This window comes from Sparus aurata, chromosome 14 (assembly GCF_900880675.1).
Source record: "Sparus aurata chromosome 14, fSpaAur1.1, whole genome shotgun sequence".
Taxonomy (NCBI): Eukaryota; Metazoa; Chordata; class Actinopteri; order Spariformes; family Sparidae; genus Sparus; species Sparus aurata.
In genome coordinates this window covers 15,125,933-15,138,092 of record NC_044200.1, presented here as the reverse complement: position 1 = coordinate 15,138,092, position 12,160 = coordinate 15,125,933, and the positions used below count along the sequence as shown (strand labels likewise).

Here is a 12,160-nt window from a genome sequence, read left to right as displayed (position 1 = left end):
CCATTATTTCTTATCCAGCCAAAATAGAGTCAAATCATAAGGGAGGGGATGATGTGATATTTTGTCCGTCGATGCACTTTATAAAGAGTCTTGATCAGTGAGGTGCACTCAATCATTCTTCCACTCCAGTGTTTGTCTTCACCCCGAGCGGTGGATTTATTCCTAGAGATGGGCCCTGTATTTCTCCTCACATCCCCGAGGCTGCAGCAGGGACATATTGCAGCCTTCTCACGCTCCCCATAAAAACTGTCAGTGGGTGAGGAGTGAGGACTTTTCCAAGACGACCGGGGCTCTAATGCATTCTAATACGCTTCATTATAATGACATCTCCCATCAACAATATGAGAGGGAGAGACTTGCATAGAAAGATGGAAAGAGAAGGGGAAAGAGGGATAGGGAGAGAGAGAGAGAAGTGATTAAGTGTTTGCCTCTACCCAACCGTCAATTATCTTGTCAAAGTCACAAATCTAATCAACGCCTCATTGCGTCTCTCCCCCCTCTCGCTCTTTTTCAGCTTTTTCCTTCTCCTTCACGATTTCTCTTGAAGTCTTTCTCCCTCTCCATCCTCCATATTTGCTAATAAATGGAGAGCCACCATGCATTGTGTGCAATCTTTTTTAATTGCATGTATTGTAGCCCCCATTCCCAGAAGGCTCTTTTTTTCATTAAGATATCAGCAGGGAGCCTTATTAATCAGAGACATTGAACCATACAATAACGATATCTCCCACACGGCAGCCACAGCACTCGTGTTGTGCATGACCTGGCTTGAGCCTGCGTCTGTCATTCGATTGGCTAGTTTCCTTTCAAGCCCAGCTAGTTCAATTTGTTTTAGTTCACTTCTTTGAAAAATAACCAAATGGGCAAATTAAAATAGTTGGATGTACATGTAGTAACATAAGGATTATCATACTACAGCAAGCCTCAAGCCATAAGATAAGGCCACACTCACACAGCACTCAACCTGTGAACACCACAGGGGTTCACACTGCCAACTATAAACCGAGCAGAGAAGCGAAGAGAGCCACAGCCTCGGTAAAAATCCCTGGGATCACTATTTTTCAGGGGTTTGGTGACACAGCACCATTAAAGCTGGGCCCCAGTCTGCAGCACACAGCACGGAGGACTTCTGTTTGGCAGAGACGGATAGGAACAGACTATTCTGTGTCCGTTTCTAACATCCATCCATCTGGGCCGGCCAGATGATGAGCACACACACTCTCACACAGACACACTCACACAAACAGACAGACACTCGCTGGCCAAAAAGTAATTGTGTGAGTAAAGTGCTGATGGATGTTGGAACTGCCTCATCAACAATGAGAGATGCTGCTGATAAATCAAAAGGCCACTGTGATTACTGCAAAGATGTCACCCAATGCCAAGTTTTAAGTTAATCTTATATAATGTATTGTTGTGGTTTTTAGTGAATGCAGGATTGAGAAATGGCATTCCCTTGACCCTGATTCTTGACCTCTTAGCTGTCACTGGAGCTGTTATTTTCACGTTTATTGTGTCTTTTTTGCTGCCGTCTCAAGTCTTACCACCCTTCAGCAAAGTAATTTTTTTTCCGAGGGTTACAGAAAACACTTGCGTCTGTCCTTTTACATCTGAGCTGTATATTGGTTTTTGCAGAGGGCCTTTTCCATACAGTGGTTTCAATGGAACCTAATTTGTTATTAGTTAGGGTACAAAAACATAATCTCCAATCTCCCATCTCCAAATTAATAGGTCTCAATTTGAATTTCAACAGATCACCCCTCTGCGGGGTCCCAGGGAAGGCGGCACGCTTGTGACCATCCGTGGCGAGAACCTGGGGCTGGAGTTCAGAGAGATCCAGGACAACGTGAAGGTGGCAGAAGTGGACTGCACTCCCATACGTGAGGGCTACATACCTGCTGAACAGTAAGTCTTATATTGATGACTGAATATAAGTCACAGCACTAGGTAATAAATATCACATCCTCACCTACTGTAGTCTCAATTTACATCCCTTGAAAGCAGAAAGTCACGTTTAAGGCCAGCCAGCTGACAGCGGCTAATAATAGCGCATATATTCATAATTACAGGTGATAATGAGCTTTTCTGTGCAGTAGATCACCATTTTGTCTAACAAAATGTACATAATATCTCTGAAGATAGTCTTTTACAGCTGCACTTGAACCACAGGGAGAAATCAAACTGTAATTTTAAAAGAAGCAAAGCTAAATCATATATTCAGCGTAATGTTTCCTTTTCTCCTTTCACTTGCCGTAATCCCATTGAGAGCACTTTGACCACAGCTGAACACTTCATGCCCTACAGGGACCAAGATGCTTGAGTCACACACTGTGTTACCTGTGTTACCCACGCGACTGAGCCGTAGCAAGTCAGCATGACCAACTGATCATGAGTCAGTGCTCACCTCAGGGTGTTTATGTGTGCCTGTATGTGTAAAGACAGCAAAAGGAAAGGTGGGTGAGTAACACAGAGAGAGAGACTATGACATGACCACTTAATAAATGCTAAATTGGCCTAATTCCTCGACCAGAAGACAGTTTGATTATCTACAAGTCACAGCGGTAGACTACAAGAGTCTTGCATGTGTTCTGCTGTGGGCAGCTAAGCACACCTCAAGCCTCCATATTTCATAGTAGCACACACACACACACACACACACACATACATGCGCGCACACACAGTGACTCTCCCACACTAGCACATACAGCCCTATAATCATCTTAGAAAGTTCAGGAGGTTACATTTGCTTGACATTTGAATTTAATCCAGAGCTTTGGTTCCTTACAGGTGCCGTCTATCAAATTATTTTAAACTAGTTTAAAGTTGGCTTATCAACAAACCCAGCGCTTCTGCTACTAAGAAAGAAAGTTGTGTGCCAGCACTTTCTAAGCAAATGCTGACCCAGCAGAAGAGGTAGCTGCATTTGAGGTCATATGTAAAAGGATAGAGACTTTTTCCTTTTTCTCCCACAAGTTGGCAGTGCGCTGGAGGTGAAGTCGCTACCAAATAATACATTATTTTATTAAGGTTTTAACACAGGTTTGAGTCCATTCTTATCACATAATCTGGTCTGCCTTTTCCGGTGCTGCAGCAGGGTTTTCCAGCGAGTTCAGTAAAGGCATTTTGTATGCAGCATATATATTGGTGTGTGTATGTATATGCATTGCCTTGTGTTTTTTTCATACATATTCAACAATTATGCTAATCTATGTTTCCAGGATTGTGTGTGAGATGGGTAAAGCAGAGAAGAGCCAGTATACCGGGAATGTGCAGGTCTGTGTCGGGGTTGGAGAGTGCAGACCAGAATTCATGGCAAAGTCCTCCAAGTACTATTATTTTGTGGTGAGTCCATACTTTGAATTGTATCACCATAAAAAAATGTAACAAAGAAACGGTTAGACAGTGACATTCACAGTTGTTACAGACATGGACTTCCTAGATAGTGTGACCGTCCATGCAGTATCATTAGTTAAAGTGAAGTACACATTGATGATCTCTAATTATGCATCCTTCATCATAACCTCTAATTTATAACTATTCAAGAGCATCCTTAAGACACTTCATCTTATAATATAAGTCACATCTTTAATGTTTATGACTATTGATGTAGTGCATCATAAAGCATTACAAATGCATTATCCTTCACTATGAAAGCCCCAATAATTCATTAAGGATGTGGTCTTCATATATGTATTATGAATGTGTAATAGATACTACACTAAACTCTGATGTCTTTGCTCATATGATGATGTCTCTCTGACAATGTGGTGGTTAAAAAGTCTCTAGATAATGTAGGGCTGGGCGATATGGCTGAAAAATGTATCACGATATAAGTGTTTCATATCAGTCGATATCGATAATTATTGATTTTTTTTAACCTATTTGAAATAAGAATGTAAGGGGGGTCAAGCACGTGAATAAGATTCTTGTATCCAGACTTCTCAACTGTTCTGAGTGGTAGCAAGTCCTTCGCTAAATGATACGCTGCTGCATCCATTATTTCTTTACAACGTTTTCATGTTTTGTCGTATGGCACTGTGGCTGAATACTTCTCCATGGTGGTCTGCTGCCACTTGTGTGGTGTTCCACCTGTACCGGCAGATGTCGATGGCTGTTTGACGCTGCTGTACTCCAATGGATGAGAGCAGCTGAGGTGGTAAAATAAATTGGACTGACTCTTGTCAGACTTAAAATATCTGAAATACTGCCAAACTGGTGACGTGACATTTCCTCTTTTATCCACAGTTTCCTCTTGCGCTGTTGCACTTATTTTTTCCTTTTACTCCATGCCTTTCTTTTTGTTAAAGCAGTTATGAGGCACAATTGCGAAACATGAAAGTGCTACTGTGCATGTCACTCACCAGGTTGTTGCTAGGTTACCAAAGAGCTAGTGAGTTTGTTCATGCCACCAACCTTGCTTAGCTGGGCCGGGACAGTTTGAGAAGCTAAAGTCCTTCCTCTGCCTACATCCCCCAGAATGCCATGTGGTTCGGGGTTTTCTTCCTGTTTTTTTTGTAACGGAGTTCAGTGAAATTATCGAACGTTCTATCAAACTTATTTCCTATTGATATTGATCACGTGTCTATCGTGATAAAAATCGTTATCGTTTTATTCCTCTAAGATAATGGATTCATCACCGACAACATGTGCCCTACATGAGAGGGGAGGCACACATGTGCTGCATATGTCACCCTGCATGTTAGCACCTTGCTGGCTGTCGGTCTGTGTTCTCACCCACTGTGTTAATACTGTATGTACATGTTGGTTTCATTGTACATTTGGCAGTAATCCAACATGGTTGTAGTGGTTCTCACCAAGAGCTCTCAGCATTCCTCTCGTGTGTGTACAGTATCAGCAGTGAGACATAACTGGCAGTCACTAATGAGTGCAGAATGAGAAGGAAACCCTGCTAATGAAAACATTTTCCTGACATTGGCACATTAAAACACACACCTAACACACACCTAATCAGCATCAGTCACACACATTTGCACACTCTGAAATAAATTTGCAGTTGTTGCTATTATGTACTCGTTTTATGCAGTGATATCATTTTTACTGCCATCCATTAATGGCCGATGGTTGGGGTTTATTTCTCAATGGAGGCCCTGCAGAGGATTATATGATGTTAGGTCTAGATGTCACACCACGCAGCAGGCTGGAGATGAGATTATAAGAAGGGCAAATGAACTGGAGGAGTATTTACTTTATGCCAAGCTTCCAGTGAACTACATCTGCTCCTGTGTGACTTTAATTTGAAAGCTTTCCACCTCTATATAGTGTTTGTCAGTGGGATTGCTGCAGGTATACTGTATCAACACTGGCCTTTTTTAGCTGAGAATGCTCATTCATTCTTTTTTTTTCTACGGGCCACAGCTTATTACAACAGACTAGTAGTCTAATTATATACAGCAAATTTGTTTTTTTAAACCGCTAATTTTAGATATGCTTACTGAGGTGAAAAGGGTGTTTATTTTTAACAAGGACTCATGACTGGGCTAAAAATAAAGACAACGTACTGTGTGTGTAAAACATCAAGAAAGTTAAACATTTAGATTTATTCACAGCATATTTATCTGATTTTATTTGCATAAATTAAAGAATTAACAATGTAAACACAACTTTTTGCATATAATTAACAGTACAGAATGCTTCATATTTTCCAAATCTCTTCCTTTATAACCTGCTCGCTGAAGATTTCTAAAATTTTGAACCATACTTGGAGTACCGCTTGACTCTTGCTAACCTCCACTGATTAACTTCTTTATCCTGTGCATTTAAGGCAGTGTATGGTCTCTTGCAATTCATATTTTTGGAGCTGTTATTCAGAATGTCATACTTTACTAAACCTTGATTGCATACTCTGATTGATTTGTGACCTCAAAACCTCTGCCCTTTCTCCAGATCCCAAGGATCATCAACCTCAAGCCCAGTCGAGGCCCAGTCTCTGGGGGAACCATTGTCAACATCACTGGTAGCCACCTTGATGCAGGGAGCAACGTGTCTATAATGTTTAAGGACCAGCCGTGCACCTATCTGAGGTTAGTGGGTTGAACCAGCCAGAGCTCATCCTGCAAGGAAAACTTGAAAAGTCAATTAAAAACTCAGTTAGGAAAGCTACAGGGAGTAAGCTGATCTGACAGCTCTCAGATAATTTCTAGATCATTTAAACCCACATGAACCGAGACAAGGACTGAGCATAATGAGAGGAAAAATGGTGGCAGTCAAGGAATTGTGCATGTTTTGTTTTTTAAATATATCAAGAAGATTCAGTTTGTTCTTAAGCAGTGGTGATTTTGTTGTTGGATTTGGAATGAATTGGAAATGACATTTTCTTATCATATGATTTATTGGAAAAATATATCATATCATTGTAATTACCACTGATCAATGCACAATTCCAAGTTCAGTCGATAAACTGTCTATCCATGTCCACTTAAGTAACCATTCAACTGTCTAAGTACTAAATTAAAATTGGTTTATGAACTAATTATTCATCTGCAACGACAGTGATAAACAACTCATGAGATGACTCCTGACTGTCGACACAGTGTAATATATTATTGAAGAAAAATCTATATTCAGTAACTGTTATCTTATCACTACTTTAGGAGGGGTGGTCAGTGGCTCACCTGTAGAACCCATGCTTCCCTAAATGGCTATGGAAACGTGTCCGTGTCTGTGAGCATAGACAAGGCTCATCTCCAGAAAGATCTGCGGTTTGAGTATGTAGAAGATCCCACCATCACCAAGATCGAGCCTGAATGGAGCATCTACAGGTATGGTACAATTGCAGCATTGCAAAAATAAGACAAAAATGAAAAGCAGCAATTGAGGCATCTAAAATCAGATAATTTTAAATCTACAACATTGTTATTTTCCACCAGTAGCCTGAACAAATGTCCAAGCATCGATATCTCCTAGTGAGTCATTTATATTATCCTCTGTGAAAACAATCTGAAATATCCTTTTAATGCTTTGTCAATCTTCTCTCTCTCACACACAGCGGATATACCCCAGTGACAGTGACAGGAACTAACCTGGACATCATTCAGACCCCACTCATCAGAGCCAAATACAACAGCCATGAGACACTCAATGTAAGTGATGGTGAACACAAAACAATCTTTGTGATTTAAAGAAACTGCCTTGTCGGTCATTGCAATAAAAATAAATCTGCTTATAAATAACCGAAGGTTTTTGTAACACTCTCATTTATATGTGTATATAGATCTTTGATGTGATGTTTTATTATACTGTAGTAAAAGATATATATGAAATATCTAAATATATATACACACGCCCACATAGTCAATGAAATATTTTTACCACCACCTTTGTTTCTACCTTCCCTTGTCAGCTAGGCGTCCCAAAGGAAGTCAGCCGTAGCGAGTGTCAGAGTAATTTTCTTCTTTGCAGAGCCTGACTAAATGCCTCAGTGCCACTTTTAGGTAAATGGGTCAAGGAAAAACTCAGAACACTGGGAGGGCACTTTGAATTTCAACAGGTTTCAATTGAACTAATAGATAATGATGTCATTTCTCTCCACACCTTTGTAACAATAGGAACGTTTTGACACTGAACTAAAAACCACAGAGGATGGCCCTTATCAAATTCTTCTACCCTGTATTCACCCTTTTACCCAGGGGAGGTTAGATAAAGCCATACAAGGGTTCCCTGTGATCTGATTGAAAGAAGAAGGAGTAACAAAAGACAGTAACGCTACCTTCATGGTCCATTTGAGCATGACCTTGCACCACGTTTAACATCTGTGCTCACATATGCATGTACAAGGTATAGTGTCTCAAGCTACTGTACAGGCAGTCTGTACTTTTGAACCAACATGAATTAAATGTGCCGACACAGAGTTTGCACCCACGTCTCACTTTCTAAGTCTCAAGAAAACCTTTGTGCACAGAGAGTTTTTGTTTCTTCCTGTAACCTTCCTGCAGAAGTGTAGGCTTGATGTCATTGATGTCTCAAAGACCTTGCAGGATTTGTCAAGTTTCGTGTTCAAGGAGCCAATTAGAGTGAAATCCAAAAGTTTGAGTGGCTGCATGGCAGAGGTTACTGTGGAAATGTGAAATGTCTGTGAATGAGACGTAAGTGTCTGTGAATGAGGCCTGTGCTGGTGGTTGATTTGTCAACACCCTGACAGACAGGGAGGAATGGAGATGTTAGAGGGATATTGAAGGGCGTGTGGCATGACAATGACAGCTTGGACAATCTGTTCTTGGCTATAAAACTGGCATAGAGATGTGAAAAAAGATGGAATATAAAAAGGATGATTTAAAATCACATACATGTTAAATAAAGGACTGGGGCAAAGGGAAAAAAATCAAAAAAACAAGAGTGGACCCTGGAAAAAGATGTAAGAGACACTATAATTGAGCAGGAAAGTGGTATAGAAAAAGATGAGTGACAGAATAAGAGTGTGTCAAAGAGAGAAGAAAAGATCATAGAGAAGAATAACAGGACAGGGAATGAAGAAGCGATGAGAGGGTGGGGGTGTCTGTCTGGAGGGTAATGAAGGAAGGGTAAGACCTAGTTATCCCTCCTGAATCTTGACACATCAAAGCCTGATTGTGGCAAGACTGCACGTGGTCTCCAACTACACCTAATTTTGTGGCTTTCTTTGAGGAAAATAGTCCTAACAGGTTCTTCTTTGCACTTCTTGAAATGGAGGAGCTTACTTTCCCTGTGGGCTTACTCGAATGTAAACCAGTGCCATAAAAGAAAAAACACCAGCTGTTGATGGGATGTCATGGCATTAAAGTAAAGGTGGTGCGTGCGTTAGTCAGCGATTTAGTTGAAACAAGGCAAACATGAAGTGATGTGGAACCTAATAATTTGAGATCCGGTCATTGAATGTTGTATGAAAAATTTTATTTTTTTCACATTGTGTTGATGACGACATTTCTTTGCTTCTACTAAGCTCTCATGATCATTTACAGAGGATATGTTCATTTATAATTAAATCTCTCGCTGTCTTCCTCCAGTTGTGCCAGGTGCTCAGCCAAACAACCATGCTGTGCCAGGCCCCAGAGCTGTCCATCAGTCTGGCCAGGCACCAGGAGGAGCCCGAACGACCTGATGAGTTTGGCTTTAAACTGGACGATGTGCAGGCTCTGATGGCACTCAACAACACAAACTTTATCTACTACCCCAATCCTGAGTTTGAACCCCTCACTGTGTCTGGGGTGCTGGAGCTTAAACCTGGATCACCCATTATACTGAAGGTATGGGGACAGATATTACCCACATTTAGAGTATTGTTTGAGTTTTACAAAATTAGGTTGTCCAATTTGAATGATTCTGGTCTAATCATCGCTAAAAATTTGCAAATACAAAACATTTTGTTTAATATGTGTGAAGCTGAGAAAACAATCAATGCATCATACACCAATTTGATTAGTTTGTGACTTATATCACATTTCGTGAAAATCAATATAAGAATAATTTTAATATTGTGATATTGATTTTATTTTATCCAGCTCTATGTTCAACATATTAATGGCTGAATGTATTGTCTTAAAGAAGCAAACCTACTGTCAGTGTTCCTGTTGTTAGTTTTGTGTTTATATTGTAGGTACAGACAGCTCTGCCTATCCTAATCGTATACATATCTATATTACAGGTTGTAATGTAGATCATTACCCATAGCATATATAAAACATTTTTTTAGGTATGATTGGTGTAGATATAAATGATGTCGTAGTGGAGAAACATGGTCAATGCAAGTCTGCAGACGCAAAACAGACGATTCAATCTTTGAAAGACTCATTCCGGTCTGTGTGCTGCAGTTGGCATATTTCTTACACTTAGTCAACTCCCCTCTTCTCTCATCGCCCATTCTTCTTTCTTCTCATATTGGCTAGGCACAGCAGTACACATTCCTCTACAAATGCCATATTTGTTTACTACTGTGGTCTTGGAAACGCTCTGATTGGCTGTACATTGGCCCTTTGAGAACTGACATTTATTAAATGAGTATGTTCACTGGAGATTTGTATTTGTGCCAGCTGGAACAGGTATCGTCATCTGTGTTTGCTTACTTTTGTGGACCATGTTTTCCGCCCAATACTCTTACTCCCTGCTTTAACAATACATACTCTATAATAACGCACTAATTGTCTCCTGCAGGGGCGGAACTTCCTTCCACCAACCAACAGTGGTAACGGAAAGCTGAACTACACGGTTCTGATTGGAGAGAAGCCCTGCATGTTAACAGTGTCAGAGACCCAGTTGCTTTGCGAGTCACCCAACCTGACGGGTCGACACAAGGTCCTGGTGAGTGATACAGCACAAGCTCACAAAGACGAGTGAGAGAGAGGGATAGACACATGCGTGCGCACACACACACACACAAAAGACAGATAGCCAGACTATGGTGGAGAAGGCAGACAGACTTACAAATCGATTGACAGTTTGACGGACAGAAGGACATTCCTCGTGTTGCTTTCTATCCATCTTCTTGTCCACTTCAAGACAGACTACCACTCTAATCCAATCAGCTGTGTGGTTCCTGTTACTGCCCACAAGCAGACAAAAGACAAACAAATAAGCCTTCAATAAGAAGGATTATGGCCAGGGCAAACTCAATAAAGATTCCATTTGTGGTTTTAAGAGAGACCACTTTGAACAAAGCGTTTCCTGATGTTACCACCTGAGCCCAGCATCACAGACAGAGATGGATACTTTACTGTAAAACACAAATAAACAGAAGTGTGTACACATTTAAATTGAAAATCAATATGTCTGTCTGTCTGAGCTTTGGTCTCGCTTTTGAAGACAGAAAAATGTTTTATGGACCTAAATGTGATTCTAAAAGTGGATATTACATGATGGTTTATAAATATTTGTGATTTGTTTTGCCTTTCATTCATTCCTCCTTTTCTATGGGTCAGAAGATTTTTTTAAGTATTATTTCTAAGTGATATTAAAGGCAAGTTCTTCTCTGATTATAGCTTTGGTATACTGAACCACCTGCCTCATGTTTTAAGTATCAACACCAGATGCCAACCAATGGCCCTTCCCCATGAAAACCTCTCAAGGAAATACATTTTGTATTTATGCACATGCAATAATTATAATCCGCCGCTTTGTCTTTCGCCATCACAAGGCACGAGTGGGTGGCATCGAGTTTTCCCCTGGTGTTGTCCACATCACATCTGACAGCCCGCTCAGCAGCACTGCAATCATTGGCATTGCTGCAGCCGGTGCCCTGCTCATCCTCTTCATCGTGGTGGTTCTCATTGCCTACAAGCGCAAGTCTCGTGAGAGTGACCTGACCTTGAAGAGGCTGCAGATGCAGATGGACAACCTTGAGTCACGTGTGGCTCTGGAGTGCAAAGAGGGTAAGAGGTCGATATGTTGTAGGTTATATGGATTTTCAGTGTTTCCTTCTTCAGCAGATCGAGCAAAGTTTGCTACCTTGGAAGTGTTTTAAACTTTTTAAAATATGTACCCTGTTTGTCAACCCGTGCTAGCTTTATATTGTGGAAAGTGTTCTTTAATCTCAACTCTGTTAAGAATTTTAAAAGCTGACTGTGGAATCCATCTGTTGTGAGAAGCTTATCAGAGATGACAGAAATAAAAGCAGTACCTGTGGAGTGAACATGTGGAGTAAAATTACAGTTTGTGCTTAACAGTTTTTTAAAGAATTCAATATTGGCAGCCTCCAGTGCCATTTTGTATATACATATCTAATACATTGATCAAGTGACAGTAAACAAGCTCAGATCATAGGTGCCATAACATTGCTAACATGAGCTAACTGTTCTGTGGATGTGGTGCATGTATCAGCTTTTGCAGAGCTCCAGACAGACATCCATGAGCTGACCAGTGACCTGGATGGAGCGGGAATCCCGTTCTTGGACTACAGGACCTACACCATGAGGGTCCTGTTCCCAGGCATCGAAGAACACCCTGTACTCAGAGATCTGGAGGTATGATAAAATATTTCATGAGTAGCTCTTACGAATTCTTAAAAGACAAGGAGTTGGCACCAATTTCTCAGGCAATTTAGCGTCCTTCTTCCAGTTGATTACTGCAGATGACACAAGCGTGTACCTGTTTTTCAGTCTCTATCAAATAACAATCGCAATGCAATTAGCCTTATTTGAAAAGAGAGCAAAATGAACAAACAAATTAACAATGC

The 12,160-nt window shown here is 40.7% G+C and overlaps 1 protein-coding gene across 1 annotated transcript in view; it reads left to right on the top strand.

Annotated features, from left to right (window-relative positions):
- The window catches only part of plxna4 (plexin A4), a 233,762-nt gene that overhangs the window by 185,818 nt on the left and 35,784 nt on the right, over positions 1 to 12,160 (top strand). Inside the window, exons 13-21 of the mRNA XM_030439779.1 lie at positions 1,754 to 1,905; positions 3,219 to 3,342; positions 5,905 to 6,041; positions 6,612 to 6,779; positions 7,007 to 7,100; positions 9,000 to 9,239; positions 10,144 to 10,290; positions 11,123 to 11,357; positions 11,806 to 11,948. Coding sequence (XP_030295639.1) covers positions 1,754 to 1,905; positions 3,219 to 3,342; positions 5,905 to 6,041; positions 6,612 to 6,779; positions 7,007 to 7,100; positions 9,000 to 9,239; positions 10,144 to 10,290; positions 11,123 to 11,357; positions 11,806 to 11,948 — 1,440 coding nt within the window. The remainder of the gene's footprint in view (positions 1 to 1,753; positions 1,906 to 3,218; positions 3,343 to 5,904; positions 6,042 to 6,611; positions 6,780 to 7,006; positions 7,101 to 8,999; positions 9,240 to 10,143; positions 10,291 to 11,122; positions 11,358 to 11,805; positions 11,949 to 12,160) is intronic.